Source organism: Strix aluco, chromosome 8, assembly GCF_031877795.1.
Source record: "Strix aluco isolate bStrAlu1 chromosome 8, bStrAlu1.hap1, whole genome shotgun sequence".
NCBI lineage: Eukaryota > Metazoa > Chordata > Aves > Strigiformes > Strigidae > Strix > Strix aluco.
Window position 1 is genome coordinate 3,136,171 of NC_133938.1, and position 17,737 is coordinate 3,153,907.

General features: G+C 39.2%; 2 protein-coding genes across 13 annotated transcripts in view; one reads left to right on the plus strand and one right to left on the minus strand.

The window, feature by feature from the left end:
* EFCAB7 (EF-hand calcium binding domain 7) overlaps positions 1-5,818 on the minus strand; it is a 29,661-nt gene extending 23,843 nt beyond the window's left edge. For 3 of the 5 annotated variants that reach the window (XM_074831825.1, XM_074831827.1, XM_074831822.1), the window contains exons 1-3: positions 5,680-5,818; positions 5,238-5,358; positions 3,056-3,243 (exon numbers count right to left, since the gene is read on the minus strand). In XM_074831825.1, the coding sequence (XP_074687926.1) occupies positions 3,056-3,242 (187 nt within the window). In that variant the 5' untranslated portion in view covers position 3,243; positions 5,238-5,358; positions 5,680-5,818. Of the gene's footprint in view, positions 1-3,055; positions 3,244-5,237; positions 5,359-5,465; positions 5,617-5,679 lie in introns of those variants that run through there. The other 2 variants (XM_074831823.1, XM_074831826.1) reach the window with 2 other exon arrangements.
* ITGB3BP (integrin subunit beta 3 binding protein) overlaps positions 5,802-17,737 on the plus strand; it is a 35,519-nt gene continuing 23,583 nt past the window's right edge. For 7 of the 8 annotated variants that reach the window (XM_074831833.1, XM_074831835.1, XM_074831829.1 and 4 more), the window contains exons 1-3: positions 5,802-5,956; positions 10,867-10,909; positions 14,695-14,833. In XM_074831833.1, coding sequence (XP_074687934.1) covers positions 5,952-5,956; positions 10,867-10,909; positions 14,695-14,833 — 187 coding nt within the window. In that variant the 5' untranslated portion in view covers positions 5,802-5,951. Of the gene's footprint in view, positions 5,957-10,866; positions 10,910-13,743; positions 13,839-14,694; positions 14,834-17,737 lie in introns of all 8 variants that reach the window. The other variant, XM_074831837.1, reaches the window with a different exon arrangement.

The window sequence follows — 17,737 nt, forward strand, 5'->3', positions numbered from 1 at the left end:
GACAAGTGTAAAATTCAGCCCATTGTCTATATCCCCTGCCTTAATATCAAGAACTTATTATTTGTAAGCTTGCACATTATTAGATCCCATTTCTACTGAGATCCACATAAGTCTTTCCACTTACTCTGCCAAGGCCTGAGATCTAGTGTAGAATCTATCTTAAACAATATTTTATGTCACAACTATACATTTGAACTGACCAATTCAAATTACATGACATGAATTTCAAATGTAAAGGAAAAATGATACCAACAGACATACACTGTTAAGACCAACAGCCAATACCACACATGCAATGAGTCACATTGCTCCTACACCTGGCATTCTTCAAAATTAATTTGCTGGATCTAGTTAAAAGTCTATAGTGAAAACAGCCTTTTATCAGTTTTCAGTGTGAAGAAGGTATTATGTTAAATTGAAATTAAATCCAAATGCACAGTCTATCTGAAAATGGAGGGATGCTTTTACATCTTCCCATATAATCAAGTTTTTTAAGGAAACACAAGAGATCTTCATCTCTGCCTAGGCCGGCAGCTTGATTTTTAGCCAGCTGACCAGTGACCAAGTCAGTTCAGTAGCATCTGTGAAATGAGGTGGTGCCATCCTTACAATTCTCCATAGGCAACTGTGTCACCATAAAAACAAACAAACAAAACCAGACACCTTTGTTGCTAATCTCCGATTGAATGCCAAGGACTAAATAAAGATTTCTGCTCTGTCACCTCTACAAGCGGAGTCAGGAGAACACACCAAATCTTAGAGCTTTATCCACGCAACACTTGGGCACATAGCAATTGTTTAAGGATTTCAATGTCAAGGTCAGCCAAGAAAGGGCAGTTACTCTGTGTGTTTGTTTACATGGATAGCCGAGTTCCCAGAAATGTCAATATAGCACAGTATTCACTTACATTTAACAGAGTATCCTTTGAATAGATGACAATTCTGTATTTTTATACATCCAGGGAGATCAGCACTTGCCATACCCTACATGCCTCCCAAGCTTGTATTTCTGAAAGTTCAATTAGATTGCAGCTTTTATATGTCTTTACAAACTGATTCTGCTAAATACCTTAAGTAATACTACAACACAGGAAATGAAGCTACTATTTGTGTATAAGTAAAGCTCCTACAAATAAAATTTCAATCTCTAATATTTTACAGTTTAGAATATTACCCAAACATCACGTAACAAGAAATGCTTAAACACTGGCACCACTCATTTGATAAATGCCAGAATTTACTTAAGATGCAATATAAGTCTATAATAACTCTCAATGCTTACAAATTTTGAAAGAAGTTCTTAAATATCTCTGAAAAGACTGGGAGCCTGAGCAACTAATTCTCCTTTCTGAGTTGACCTTGAAACCAAAATGCTCAAACACTTGCTATGTAGTGAAGTGGCATATGGATAGAGATGAAAGCCAAAGCATATATAAAAGAGATAACATTTGTTCACACCACTCCCATCTTAAAATCCAGATTATCCAAAACTATCATTAGGATGTTATAAAGGCACTTTTGTTACAGCTGAAAGCCTGGATAACACTAAGTCACATGCTGAAAGAACATGCGTGCTAATGGGTAGAATTTCACGTACTGGTGTAGGGAAAGAAGCTCAATCAAGTGCAGCAGAGAAGTACCCTCAGCTTTTATAGTGGGGGTTTCCAATGGCACTGGCAATGCAGCCATTAGTGAGAAATATTTCCTCACATAAGCAAAAAAAAAAAAAATTACAGTCACTAGAATTATGATATAATTAAATTATTTGATAGCTTAGCATGTTTTTGCCTTTAACCCATTGCTTGGGGTTTTTATTACAAACGACTGCAGTGCTGTAACACACATACCCTTTATCAGCATCATAATCCATGAGGAGGACTTGAGAAAGCAACGTGTACTACCACCAATCCCAAATGCATTTTGAGCTGTACCCCAAAACCCACAAAATAAAAATCATTATTTTTTTTAATGATATGTTTTGGTTCTCTTTATCTAACTGAAGGTTTATGTTCTCATGCTTTCTCTATCAACCATGTGAGCTGGAAACATTTTTTCTAATAAAGCAAGCTAAGATGTTCACATCACAAAACTCCAGGTAGAAGATCGGACTGAAAGACACTTTCATGAGTTTCCTAACACTATCCCATGCTATTACATACAACCATGAGTAAACTTTTTCATGAAAGGACAAAAATGCTGTAAGAAAGAAAAAATAAAAAAACCCCAAATCCCAAGCATGGTAAGACATAGTACACAATCCTACAGCTCCAAGAGATAGCAAAGTTGGTATTGTATTTGCTTGAGAAATTTTACCTGGGATAGTGAAACCTATTTCACAACTGGAACAGGTTATTACTCAGTCTTATCTTACTCCTTCCTTATCTTACTTGGTCACTAAGATATATCATAAAGAAATTAACTTCCAATACACAGCCCTATCTACCATTTTTCAGATAAGCTTTTGTAACTTTCCTAATAATTTCATGCAAGGAACTTTGAAATTCCATAGGTTTTCAAAACAAATGTTGTTAAGCTCCACAGCTTTCAGTATCTACTAACACCTTCTGAAGCATTCAAAGATATTTTTTCCTGTTGTACTGCAGATGGCAATACCACTTATACACAAACATATAATGGACGACAAAACGAAAACTTTTAATTTTCATCTACATGAACACTGTAATTCAGTACAAGTTTAAGGATTTACAGATGAAAAGCGCTGTATACTATTCCCACTTCCATAAGTCATCCAACACCTAGCATCAAAAATCAAGGATCTGAGTAAAATTAAAAACTTTGAGGAATGATAACTTCTATAAACTTTGATAAAAACACTGTGCAACATATTTTATAACAGGTAAATGATGAAAATGTCTTCAAATACACAGCCACCAACACCTGAAATCTGAACGCTATCTAAAACTACTGTAAATTCCTTAAAGCAGTTACTGAGTTTATGCATTGGGATACTCTCACCACTGAACTGCTGACTGTAAACTACCCACTGTAATCATCACACACAATAGTCACGGGGAAAAAAATATCTAGTCATTACCTAAACTGAGTTGTTCTTTGGATTTAATATTTTCTAAACTGCTTTTTAAAACAGTTAGGTAAGCTGCTCGGCAGTTCATGTAAAAGATTGCTTCTTCCGCATGCTGGGACTTCCTTGCTTGGGAACTTTCTGAGCGTGTGACTTTCTGAACGGAGAGGGATGCGTTATTGTCAGGACTGCTGGCCATTCTGTGAAGAATACAATTACAGTTAGAATTTGTTAGTCTCGCCTGTTTAATAATGCCTGTGCTTTGTCCTCTGAAACACAGACCAGCACAAATTATCCTAACATCTAGATCATATATTTTCCATTCTCTAAATCTGGGATGGGAATACTTATCTACACTTACAGGTAAGCACCATAAGATCCACAGACAAAAATAGCTTGAGCTCTATTTATTATTCACAATTTATTCTTTACTGGCAGCAAAAAGTTTCATTTTATTGTATTTTATTTTAATTTCAGATATTTGATATCACAATGATTATATAGTCACGTTATTTGAAAGCATAAAAACAAATTTTCAAGGTAAGTGTCACACAAGCCATTGCTATCCCTGTTTAGAAATAAACCGCTAGGACTTGTCCTTACCACATTTTCACTAGAATCTCTACTCTTGCCACGTTAGCTAAAGTGACAGAAACAATGGGAGAATTTGTGAAGAAGCTCACTTGTTGCCTCTCATGACTTTATTTCTATGCTTAGTATAATTTGTCACAATGATAAATTAATTAACATGTCACACCTACCACTGGTTTGCTCCCAGTGCCACTCTCATTCTTGCTACAGTTCACCAGCAATAGCAAAGGTGGAAAAAAAAATGCCAATTCTGATTTCACTGGAAAACTGGGTAGCTTTACACAGCTTCAGCAGAGACACTGCGTAATGGCATAAACACCATATAACATTCAGTGTTAAAAAAGTGATATCATTATTGAATTGATTACATGTTTTTTTTCTGGTGCCAACCCATACCAGAACAGGCTTTTGTTTTCTGTTTTTACAGTTGTAACTCAATAAAACATATAGCTAATAGTAAAATCAGTCAATATTTTAACTGTTAATCCTTCAAGTATGTGAAGTTAAACACACAATTCTACTTTTATGGGTTATCTAAATATAATTAATAGAAATAAGTAAGTCTGAAGCTAAGAACGTGCATAAAACTTTGCACAACTGAGGCCTTTTAAGTACAAGAACACTACCCATGTAACTGTAAATGAATGGAAAAAATATGGAATGCATTTTTTCTAAATTATTAAAACAATTCAAAGCAGTAGCTAATACTGTTTGCTCACCAATGGCCAGTAAACTTTAACAGCAGCCTCCTGCTTTTACCAAGGGTGATTAAGGTTTTTAGAAGGCCATCACAGAGGGACACTAAATCGTGTTGTACTGTTGGTCTAACAGCCTCTCATATTATTTTACCCAATGTTGACTTCAGAAAATATATTCCAGTATAATAAATTGAATATCTCAAGTTCAGCAACAAGACAACGACATCATAGGGTCCCCTTCAGGACTCATTGGATTTTTACTCTGGAGGCCTAAATCACTCGCACCTTGTTGAGTTATATAGGTCTTTTACACTTGGGAAAGAAAGATAATAATCGCTTATCATGGATGAAGTACCCTATTTATAATACACAGACCGCCTGCCTGACACTTTAATATTACACTGGCATTAGAAGGACCCCATAGGGACACTGTGATACAGTCTGGTTACTGCAAACGGGTGTCACTATAATTAAGCACCAGTGTTACACACACAAAATGGAAGGGGGTTAAAGTCAAGGAGGAAAAGAAGAATAAATGTTAATTTTCCAGTAACTAGTTTATAAAATGTGAACTCTGTTTATACTCCTTAGACTTCCCATTACCGAGATATTTCTTATGTGGGCCACAGTTCTGCCAAGAAGTGCTGCCAATACATTGCTCAGAAATCCAGTGAGCAATAGCTTAGTGACAGCACTGCCAGCAGCCCCATGGCTTAGGTTGTTAAATTTTTACTGGACAAATGACACTTTAGACAAAATAGACAGAGGGGAGCAATCCGGCCTCAGCTGAAATAGGAGGACGACACAGCCTAACTATTACTTTGAATTTTAGTTGCTATGATTCTAACAAATAAAAACCCTCTTCCAACCAGGAATTAAGTCATACCCTTCTTGGCAATACCGACCTTTCCCGCTGCGGGTCCGTGGCCGAGGTTCACCTCCGCCCACAGCAAACACACACCGGCAGGGAAGCTTCGTGCCGTTGCTTCTTACACTGCCGAGCCCAAGCGCTCAGGCCTCGCTCACCTGAATCACAGAATCACGGAATTATTTAGGTCGGAAAAGGCCTTTAAGATCATCGAGTCCAACTGTAAACTGAAATGAGGAAACTTTTACCACATGAATCTCATTACCTCCCTCTCCGGTGGGCGTAGGGGTCTTCTTGGGCAAAATTTACCATCCAACCTCACGCAAAAGACATGAGAGTCCCTTCCCCCAGCCCGCCAGATGGGAATCAACTCTCCCGCCCGCCCGTCGGGGACCCTCCGCCCTGCCCGGGGTCCCCGCAGCCCTGAGGGGCCGGGATGGCCACACCTCCCCTCCCGCCCCAGCTGGCCTCGCACAAACCTTCCCCGGGGCGGGGAGGCCGCCACCGGCCCGGCTCCCCTCGTTGCCCAGCACCGACCGTGGGGGTAGCGGGACCCGGCGAGTCGGTTCCCGCCCCTCAGGCCTGACGGGCGCCGGGCTCCCCTGGCCCAGCCCGGCCCGGCCCGGCGCCTCCGCCCGCCCTGCCGGGGCCGCGTCCCGCCCTCTCAGCGCCGTTTCCAGCCGGCGGCGTTTGGCCGGTGCACGGCGGCGGGAGATCCGCAAAGGCGGCGGGAGCAGCTCCTGGCGCCGCAATGTCGTAGGTATCGGGCGGGGGGTGGCGGCGGAGCGGATAAGCTCCTCTTCCCCGCGGGGCGGCCGCTGAGGGGCGGCTGGCAGCCGTTGGAGCGGGGCGGGCGGGCGATGGAGCCAGGGCCCGTGTGGGAGGCTGGGAGGGGGAGCGCTTCTCCCCGCGGCCTGCGGGCTCCCTGGGCGGCGGCGAGCTTGTTCCCTGAGGAGAAATGTGCCCCTCGGGTTATCCCAGAGAGGGAAGGAGCACGCTGCTGCCTGGGGAAGGACGGGGTTTGTTTCTAGCTCTGTCTTACAGTAGTTGGATGGGACCGGGAAACATTTAAGATGGTGGCTTCTTGGGGCAGAGCCATTATCCGGACGGAGTTTGGGTGGGCGATGCCCGTTGGCATGGGTAATACTTTCTGTTACATGGCTGTTCCCGGCTTCCCCAGGCGAGGGGGAGTTTGTTTATCTCTGCACACCTTATGGATAAAGCCTGCGGTAGGGGGTGGAAGAGGGACAGGAGCCACCTTACGGATTGGTTGGGCAGAGTTTGACACCTGGGTTTTGTGCGGAAGGCTGCTGTGGGGAGGTATTGCAGGCCTGCGGTGGTAAGGGCATGACATGTTCCATCTCCTTTTTCTGTCAGGCTGTATCTCAACATGTTGTCTCCAGTGGGAATAAATCCTGTTCATATTTCTCCTATTCTTTGCAATTTATCAAGCGATAGTCATGTAAATCTGATGCGATTCTTGTGTATCTTTGCTAACTGTGAGCTTCTGGGGAACAATACAGAAAATGTGTAGGATGTTGCTAATTTCAACACCAGTAAGGTGAGGCTGTAAGACTTACGCTGCCGATATATAGTCTTGGGACATTGTCCAAGTTTACAGCTCTTTATGCAATTTCAAAGATAACTTGTGTTAGAGCTAACATAGATTCCAACTTCTGCCAGTCTTTCTCTTGACCAGTGGAAGTTTAACACCTTTGTTAGCGTCACAGACAGCGGTGAGTTTGCTGCCAATACCAAGCTGTGTGGTGTGATGGAGGGGAGGGAGGGAAGGATCCATCCAGAGGGACTGGGGTGGGCTGGAGAGGTGGGACGGGCAAACCTCACGGAGTTCAACAGGGCCAAGGGCAAGGTCCTGCCATGGGTCGGGGCAATCCCAAGCACAAACACAGGGTGGGCGAGGAGGGGATGGAGAGCAGCCCCGAGGAGAAGGACTTAGGGGTGTTAGTGGGTAGAAAACTGAATATGACCCAGCAATGTGCGCTGGCAGCCCAGAAAGCCACCTGTGTGCTGGGCTGCACCCAGAGCAGAGTGGGCAGCAGGGCGAGGGGGGGGGATTCTCCCCCTCTGCTCTGCTCTCGTGAGACCCCCCTGCAGTGCTGGGTCCAGCTCTGGGGTCACCAACATCAGAAGGACACGGACCTGCTCGAGCAGGGCTATGAAGATGCTCAGGGGGCTGGAGCACCTCCCCTGTGAGGACAGGCTGAGAGAGTTGGGGGGTTCAGCTGGAGCAGAGAAGGCTCCAGGGAGACCTTAGAGCGGCCTCCCAGTACTTGAAGGGAGCTACAGGAAAGGTGGGGAGGGACTCTTGATCAGAGGGGTAGGGATAGAATGAGGGGTAACGGTTTTACACTGCAAGAGGGCAGATTTAGATTAGATCGAAGGAAGAAATTGTTCCCTGTGAGGGTGGTGAGGCCCTGGCAGAGGTTGCCCAGAGAAGCTGTGGCTGCCCCCTCCCTGGAAGGGTTCAAGGCCAGGTTGGCGGGGCCTTGGACAACCTGGGCTAGTGGAAGGTGTCCCTGCCCGGGCCAGGGGGTTGAACTAGATGGGCTTTAAGGTCACTTCCAACCCAAACCTTACTGTGAGTCTATGATAAGTTGAAGTAATCATGCCAGACAGTAGTAATACAAAGGACACTTACCAATACACAAGCTTTGATTTGTTGGTGATGAAGTCTGTTTCTCACTGGCTGCACACTGAGCTTAACTGCCATTTAAGCTGAACATGGAAAATGATCATGTATTTTGTCTGCTTTTTCAATTAATAAGGTATTTTTGCTGGCAGGTTTTGAAGATGAAGCAATAGGTAAATAGCATAGAGGTGTTTTCTTTTTTCCCCAGAGAAAGCAGAAACTTAAGAGGAAGCTAACTGAAATGGCCTCAAAATGCACTACAATGCTCTCCAGGGTATTTTTAATGAAATAATATAATCAAGTCCCTGATTCTCTATGGTTTTTGTGCATTAAATCTCTGTGTGGCTGTTACCATTGCATTCATTCATAAATGAATTGTGAAGAAGAGAAGGTTAAGTGTATGTGGAATTAAAAACAATATAAAAACCCACGTTTCTTTATAGAAAATTAAATTGCATGCCTAGACTCTCATGGTTAAGCAGTTCCTCATATAAGTGGTTTCATCAAAGCACTTTTCAAGTGAGTAAAGGTCTCCCAGTATTAGCAAGGAACTGACACTATGACCTGGAATGATGGATGAACAATATGCTATAGAAGTAATATGTACTTCTTTAACCTGATACATATTATGGGCAAAATGATCACGGCAGGTTGTACAGCCAGCTATAAACGTGCCCCCATACTCTGCATAGTTAAGAAAATAAATTAAGCCTCATCAGGCTACCGATTCAAGGGTAGGAAACTCAGGTAAATAAGTTGTTGTGTACTGTCACCACATATGCCTTGTCTTTCTCCTTTTCTTGTTCACGCTCTGACATTTGATTCTACACCATAGCCAAAGCAAGGATTTTCCAGCCATATAAAAAAGATAAACCAAACTAAAACTGATGCTCTTCCGCTGTGGTGTTTCCTACAATACTTTAGGAATTTTGTTTACACCTAGGCACACATATCGTTTTTTCTCCATGTTCATCTTTTGAAAGATCTGAGAGAAGACACTTTGGCCATTTTGTTATATGTCTGGATGAATTTTGTTTCAGTCGTCCTAGCCAGGGACTATGTGTAGGCTAAGAGCACAAATTTTAACTTATTTTGAGATTTACCTTCTCACATTATGGCATCAAAAAGACAAGCATTGAAAACAAGCCCACAAGCAAACCAGGCTGCTGGGTAGGGTGGATTGGGAAAAGCGAGGCAAAGTTGACCTTCCGAAGCCAAAATTGTATCCATGCAGCTCCTTCCAACATTGAAGTGCTTGCCTGGAATGAGGCTGCCTCTTCGCTGCCAAAGCTCAGGGTGTTTGCAGGGGTTTTGCAGGCCAGCAGAGAAAAATTTGGGCTGTCTGCACCTCTATTGCTGTACACAGACTCGACAGACTTTAAAGAACATAGTCTTGACCAGTCCACAACTTTCTCTCTTAAGGAGTTTTCTAAATGTTTATAATTTAGTGGGATTTTCATGTAGTTTCTCATTTATCTTCATCCTACAGCTATGCTGAGTCCAGATTCTGCTATAGTTTGGCTTCCAGCTTCTTTTGAAGCCCATCATAAAAACTTCCATCAAAACATGCCTTAGTATAACATGCAAATGCATCGGCCCCTAGAGCATCCTTTCAGAGTAGATGTATTAATAAATAGAATGTTTCTCTGCTGCCACTGGGGTGGAAGATGTAATGGAGTCTGTATTCCTTAAGCAATATGGGTTTCTATTTAAAAAAGGAATACATTGTAAAGATTTCCATCAAACTGTTACAGCTTGGACTGCCCATTGGCAAGAAGTTCACACGCTTTTTTAATTTAAATGTTACCTGTTTACTTGGCTTTTTTAAGACAGAATACTTCTCGTCCCCTTTTTGTAATAGAGATAGTTGTAAAACAGTATTCATATAAGACTGTTACCTGAGTTATATTTCAAAGATGTGTTTTCATTCTATTTTTTCCAATATTTTAATTTATAGTTTTGGAATAGAAACATAAATTTTAAAAGGATATGTTTGGAATGAGGTCATCTTAATTCCCCACAAGTCAAAACATTATTTTCCAAGATGAAAACTGTGAAATAAGTTCTTGAAATATGATGTATTTTCCAAATCTTGTTTAATTTGATATAATGTTTCTTGGGGACTGTTCTTACAAAGATTTTAAATTTTTTTCCTCGTTGTTTTATATAATGCTTTAAACTATTGTTAAGATTTAGGAATGTGCTTAAAAAGTTTCAGTTGTCTCTGGGAAAAATAGTCTTAATTTATGTTGACCTTTCTTTCCTTTGAGCATTTAGTCTGCATTCAATAAAATTTTGATGACTGCTCTTTAGAAGACAGCTGTACGATATAAAGTATTATAAATATTCAGCTTTCCTCTCCTAGCGTTGCCATTAACAGCTGGGCATCCAGTTCAGCAGAGCAGATTTTGCAGAGAGAGCTTGGCATGTTCCTGAATCAGTATAGTGAAGAAGACTAGCAAATAGTTTCTTATGGTTTGGGGACCTGTAAAGACATAGAGCATCTGTTCCCCAGTTAAGTCATAGTCTGGTAGCACTGAATCATGTTAAGAGCTAAAATGATGGGAAGAACTACTTTTTTCACCTTGGCTGTACCTGTGTTTTAAATGCCTAATACATTATTTCTACTAATGGCAAAATAATTTCAACCCTTGCTCGGAAGGTATGTAAATGATAATGCTTTTGCATTTTTTTCATTGTTTACAGTCTTTGAGAAAGAGACAAATATACAGTGCGATTTCACTTCAGTGTCTTGATTTTTATCTCTAGTATAAAATGGAGAATTGGATTTTCTTATGCAAACACTTTATCCTTTTAAACAAGCAACGTTTTTGTTACACAGTATTTTAATCAGTTAATGTATTTGCTTTGGATGAGATTAGTTTTCTTGTGTAGTATAACAAAATGTGAAACACAAGAAAGGAAAATGTCTTTAAAATTACAGATTATAGACATTACTACCAGAAATCTTTGTGTCTAGATGACCATAAAACTTGTCCATATTTTTCTCTTGCAGAGTTAAAAGATCATTAAAGTTGGACACTGTTAAAAAAGATAATGTAAGTATTTTTCGGTGTATGAAATCATCTGGGCTATATATATGTATATATATATCTATATGCACACATATTTGCATATATAAACATTATACTTCGTTAGAGTTGCATTTATATTGTTACAGATTGGATGTTGTCTAGAAAAACCTTACAAGGCAGAAAATTACTGCTGAAAATATTAGTATAAAATTTATTGTATTCCATTTGTTGTAGAACTGCCTGGCTTTAAGTAATGTACACCTGCATGAATCACTTGAAAACAATGAAGAAATATGCATATTTTTATTGCCATCACTATTTACCCAAGAGCTGAATGAGTTAAGATCCTTAGTGAAATCATTTATTAGAAATTAGCTCCATTATCCTGCAAGCAAATGTTCTGCCATGTAATTGTACATGTAACAATATGGAATTATGATAATGCTGTAATCTGCATATTATAAACTGCAAAATTGAAATGAAAACATTAAAGGCATTTTCATGTCAAGGATATAATTACCTCCCTCAGCTAATCTGGCATAATGAAACAATAAAGTACTAACACTGCAATAAATTTCACCACAGTTATCACAATAAAAATAAAATTGTACTGTTGCTATTATTTTTTGTAAATGCAGCTATAGTATACTCCCAGTGCCAGCATGTCATGACATATGTCAGTTTATTATCTGCTCCTACCAACAGTGGGTGTTGCTGCAGACATCAATACAGCGGAGCTTGTGAGGATGGCAGTGTTTAAAGAAAGGAAAATTTTGGGAAAGTATTTAGACAGAAATAGCTGGTCAGCAAATGAACTCCCAATAAATCTCCACGTCTGTGTCATTTTGAAGAGATTTGTTTCTATGCAGCACGTATTTGGAGGTCTCCCTGGCATTTAGCAAAATAGAAGTTTGTGATTTAAAAAATTTTCTCGATACTTTTTTTTTTCTTTTTAAATTTAAACAAAGGTGGCAAAATACCGCAGTGGCACTAAAAAAAATCATTAGCAATTTAATTAGCAGCTTAGTGTACCATTACCCAACTTGTTCTGCTCAGAATGCAGCTGTGACTGTAATTTTGCATCTGTTTCTTGGGCTGTAGTAACGTTTTTGTAGATGAGTGGTCCAGCTGAAATTACACGCAGTTCTTTTTGTGCCTTAAAGCTATTCTTTCCCTGCCCCCTCCCCATAAGATAAAAAGAAAGAGTTACTTGGTGGTTACCTGCATTCAGATTCTTGTGCAGCAAAAAACTTAACAAAAGCCCATCTGAATGATAAAAACTTCTACTGGAATCTCAGTAATGTAGGTTTACACTATGATTTTTTAGTTCATACGATGCCTCTGACAGATACGTGTCAAAGATTTAAAGTGTACCATAATTAAATAACGCTATAGATGCTAGGAAGGAATGTAAGTTAATAAACACACATGGTTTGTGTGAAGTATCTGAGTGTGAACATAGGCTGTGGTACAAGTGGCACAAGAAATGCCTTCAAATGAAGGAGATTAAAATCAGGATATTTTAATAAGAGTTTAGTAGTGAAGAGCAGCAAAAGGGTACAAAAATATGCTGTATTCTTTTTAGAGGAGTTATTGAACGTTCTTTATACTTTTGTATAATCAAGAGGAATTTTATTTAATCAAGAGGAATTTAATAATATTATAACAGAGACTTAGCATTTGTATGACACGTTAGCTTCTAGAACTCATCCTGAAATTTGGTGAAGTCAAGAACGTAGTAGAAGCTGTAATAAAAACATTCATAGACTTAACAAGAGTATGCATATCCATGTAAGTGTGAAAAACAGGAGTATTGTGCTTCAGGACATTTAAATCAACTGTTAACTGGAATTGAGAAGAAAACTTCTAAGGATTACGTAATTGTCCATTATACTTCTAGGTGCAACTTTTATTCCTAGTTTTATATTTATTGCCTCTGTAAATGTATACTTTTTAGAAGCAGTTTCCTTATAACACCTCAACAATTTAAGACTGCCTTTGCTCTCAACCAGCTCCCCAGAGCAGACCTTTTCCCAGAGCATGCAAGAGATTCCGGTGCTGAGGAACCCTTACTGGACTGCAACATTTGTATGCCCTTTGTTTGATCTGGTTTAAAAAGGAGTGGCATGAGGGTCTCATTCCAGAAAAACAGGATAACATACGATTAGGGATGGAAAGGGAATAAATGAGTTATTAATTTGAAATTGCAGTGGAAATGCCAGTTACCAAAGTGCAAATACCAGCTTGACAGATTAATTATTTTAAAAACTTTTTTTCCCCAATTTGGTGTGTGTTCTTTAATGAGTATAAACTCCAGATCCTCACCTTGTATTTCATTCATGGTACTGAAACAGTGTAATAAGCTTACGTATTATACTTTTTCTAACATTAATAAATGGAATAATAAATGGAACTTAAAGAGATTACAGGATAATCATGTACAATAAAGCTTCCAATGAAGAAATACTGTATGAAATTGAGTGACTGTTATGAGTGACATGAAGACAAATGATAGATATTCAGTTTTACAGATGGAATGAGGCTCAAGTTGGTGGAAAAGGTTTGGCAAGTGGATGAGTCATTCCTTTGCTTGTTAGAGTTCCAAAACTAGACATAAATGAATTTGCTCCTCAAACTCAAAGCCCCAGGATTGTAACAATGAAAAAATGAAGAAATCTCTTACTCTGTTTTTCTGTGAGATTTGCTTTGATGATATAATGTTTCCAAGAGAAAATCCTGTAGCCACTTGATCAGTGGTTTCTAAGAGTGTAAGATGACATGAAGATGCTGCTGATGCCAATAGAGTCTCCTTTAAGTGCTCTATGTGTTCTGTTTCTGCGTGTGTCTCCTTTTGACAGTCATTGATGGTGTTATTCAAAGCTGCTGGACTTCTTACTTGGAATCAAGTTGTTACTAGAGCTGAAGCCCTTTCTGTGCAAACAGTGTGGTTTGGGTTTGTTTTTTTCTTTTGTATATTAGTAGTGCAGTGAAATCCCAGTGGCTCGGAGTTGCAATTCAGAATCCAATCTAGAGAGTGAACTCTGTCCCAGATAATCCCAGTTAATATTTCAGATTTGCAGGCTAGTTCTTCTGAAAACTTCTCGGTCCAATTTCTTTTACATTATTAAATAACTCTGTTTATATCATTAGACATACCGAAATCATAAACCAGAGACAAAATTTTGGATTTAAGGAACTCACTTGTTTTGTTTTTTTATTATGTTTAGAAAATCATTAGAAATAACTCTTTTACTAGAATTAAAATCTGAAAATAGTTGCTTATAGTTCATGTGTCTTAAATTCTTAATACTGTAGGAAAAATAATACCAGGTTTTGACTGCTTTGAAAACAAACAAAAAAAACCCAGGTGTTCATGCTGGAATACCTCTCTGGAAACCACATACTTTTTCTTTATGCAAGCGGGGAGGCTAGTGTTTGAAGGGCCGGTTTATTTGCAGGTTTTTTTGACTAAAACTAATGTTAATGAGAAGAGGGAGTAATAGAGCAGCTTGGTAGGCACCTGGCAGCTAAGCGAAGGTCAATCCACCACAACATGGGCTTTCCATAAATGGGAGTACATAAAGTTAGGAATTACTTTAGAAAAATCTATTACCATATAGTAAATGTTCAGAGGGCTTTGTCTGCTTTTGGGTGCAATATGTAACTCTACTGATTAGAAAGGTTGAGGCCAGAATATATTTAGTTTGCAGAAGGGAGGTTTACAGCTGTTGTAGGTTTAGAGGGACATAGGTACTTCTTTATCTTTAGCCAATATTCATCTAGATTCTTTGTCTCTTGCTACATTTTAGCCGCCTGATGAAATGCACTTGAAGACCAAACAGAAGAATCTAAACTCTTACTCGCCGACAACAGGAACACGCCAAATGAGTCCGTTTTCATCTCCCACGACTCATAATGCACAAAATCTCAGAAATCACCCGTCAAATGGTTAGTTGAACATTCTGTCTTTCTTACTGCAACATTTTTCTGATTATGGGCTTGATTTAGTAACTTATGTCTCATGTGGTATGTCTGATTTCTTTTCCCTCTTAAAGAATTTTAATCTCTTTTGGAAAAGCTGATGTTGCTTTTTAAAGCTCGAATCTTTTCAGTATAAAACTTGGGGGTGTTTATGAAACAACTTGTTTATAAAACAAGTTTTGCTTTCTGTTGATGAGTGTTTTAAAAGTTTGACTTTGGCTTAGCAAAAAACCCTGCACTGGCATTTTTGTCAATAATTCCATTAATTCCACTGGTTAGGCATGTAACGCTACCAATGTCCTTCATTTGCTTTCTTTCTAAGTCCCAGCTTTCAGTGGCAGAACTGGTACGTGCTACTGACAGTGACTTTGTTCTTTGTCAGACTGTATGTGGAGATGTTCTGAGGTTGCTGTGTGCTACTTCAGATTGTTCCAGTGAGGTCCTGGTTTACTCCTGCAAGGCAGTGCAATCCATTGTTTATAATACACAGCTGAGCTCTGGACTCCCTCATGGTCAGGAGAGCTGGAAAAAAAAGATGTGTGCAGTTGATGCATGTTTAATTTTGTGGCCTTTTGAGAACTATGTCGAGATTTGCAATGTAAGCCCTGGTTTATGTACTTCCAGGTTTCTGGTGGTAAATGCTTGCATGTACGCATGCATACCTCCATACATGCAGCACTTCTCAGCTCTGAGTCTTTCTCTATGAATATTGAAAGTTACGTAGATTTTATCAAATCAAAGCTAAAAGGGAGGTTCAGTTAGTTTAACTCTTCTGCTTTGCATTCTTTTATGTAATTTTTTACTATTGTTTTTTGTAGTAAGGCACTTCAAGGCAATTTTTAATTAATCTAACATAACACTGAATGTCATTAGCTCTCAGAAAATATGCCTATGCCTTTTTATAATTATATTATTTCCAGTTCCCTTTAGGATATATGCCCGCTTAGTTACACAGTCACAATTTTAATGCAAACTATGACTGTTCAAGAAGTATATCTTCAGTAGACTAACCTGCTTTTATGGCTATATAGGTTGTGGTCATCTTAAGTGTTAAGGAGCCATTAGGTCACCTGGTGTGACTTTTTTTATATTAAAAAAAAAAAAATACAGAGAGACTTTCTTGTTACTTTTCCTATATAGAGCCCAAGAGCTTTCATTTCCTCACAGTACAAGTTCTAGAAAGATGGTTAAGTCTTGATTTGAAAACTTCAAATTATTTAAATAATAATAATAATCCATCGCTTTCCTTGTTAGCAAGTTCCTTGTTCAATTACCTTCACTATTAAAAAAAAAAAATTCTCCCATCTGATTTTGAATTTGTCTGGCTTTAATTTTCAGCCATCAGTTCTTGTTATGCCTTTTTGTTGGGTTAAAGAGCTTTTTATGCCCCATATATTTTGGAATTTATGTGCAGTAATTGAGGCCTCACTAACATTCATGAATTATGATGAGTAGAAATATTCTGAGCAGGATAGAATAACCACTGTTTGAAATTTATCTAGATGTCTGCAGATTTTTGCACTAGTTATTGCACCATATGCTCTCATGATGGATCTGCAAAAGTGGATTTTTCCTCCAGGAAAAAAGGGATTTTATCTTTTTTAAAGGAATGTGATTAAGAAATTTTGGGATTCTGTCAAAGCTGGCTGACCAAAAAATTAAAATTACTGGAAGCCTTCAAGCTGAAAATACTACAATCTGTGAGCATTACATCCCTTTTCCTTATTAGAAATAGCAGAGTACTTGAGGAAGCATGGAAGTACCAGGTGTTCTGGTAGCACTATAGCTATGCGTAGTTACAGACCTGTGTGCAGAGGTTTGGGGTTTTTTTCCTAATTAGTAGTCATGCTAGGAAACTAAACAGAAGCAGCAATATCCTAATTCTTTATCATGCTGCCAGTCTTCATTATGACCTGGCTTTGTGTCCTTGCTACCTGTTTGTCAAACAGTTTTAACACAGTTGAGTTTTTCATCAGCACTCACTGCCAGTCAGAATATTCACAACTTTTCTACCAAGTTCTCTGCTGATGCCAGTTCTCCCCAGAATAGCTGTTCTCCACCTGTGCTATGCTTCTGAATTGGGCATTTGCCCCTGGAACTAGTACAAAACCAACTGTTTCAACCATTGACATTCCAAGAAGCCTTTGGAGGAAGAATTATACTAATTTCTCCTCATTCTTTCAGTGAGTGATGGCATGTCTCAACTAGTTGTGCAAATCTGCTATATTGAAAGATCCTGTATTTTAGAACACCGTTGCCTTCACAAAATTGAAGATATATGCAGTTGATGTGTGTTTAATTTTGTGGCCTTTTGAGAACTGTATTGAGATTTGCAATGAAGGGCCTGGTTTGGGATGGAGGGAGCAAGTCTCTGTCTACCAGAAAGTAAGGACCTTTGCCACAGTGCCTGCCCTGTTTTGTGAACAATTCCTCCTCTCAAAATTAATGCCTTCTTCTTGATTCCTAAAAAGATAATTATTTGGCACGGTGAGTATCTCCACACTCCGGGTTACTTCACATCCAGAAATCTTTACTGACATTTAATCAGCCCTTTAAAGTATAGACCCCTGCATTCTTGAAAGACTATAAACAGTTTCTCTTTGGGATTATTTTCCTCTTCAGCAAAGTTGCTTAAAGCATTGTCTTACGTATTCCCACAGATATCCATGGTTACGTGTTGAATTTTCTCCTTGGAGTTTAAACCAAGTTAGATAGAAATCTAACCCCACTGTTTTCCAACTTCTTTCTTACTGTGAAAAGTAACTCTTCCAGTGAGCAGCATTCTGACTTAGTTAGGGAACTTGAAGTCTTTGACATGTAAATTTATCTACTCTATTTTTCTACAGAGAGAAAAGTATTTTCAAAGTATTC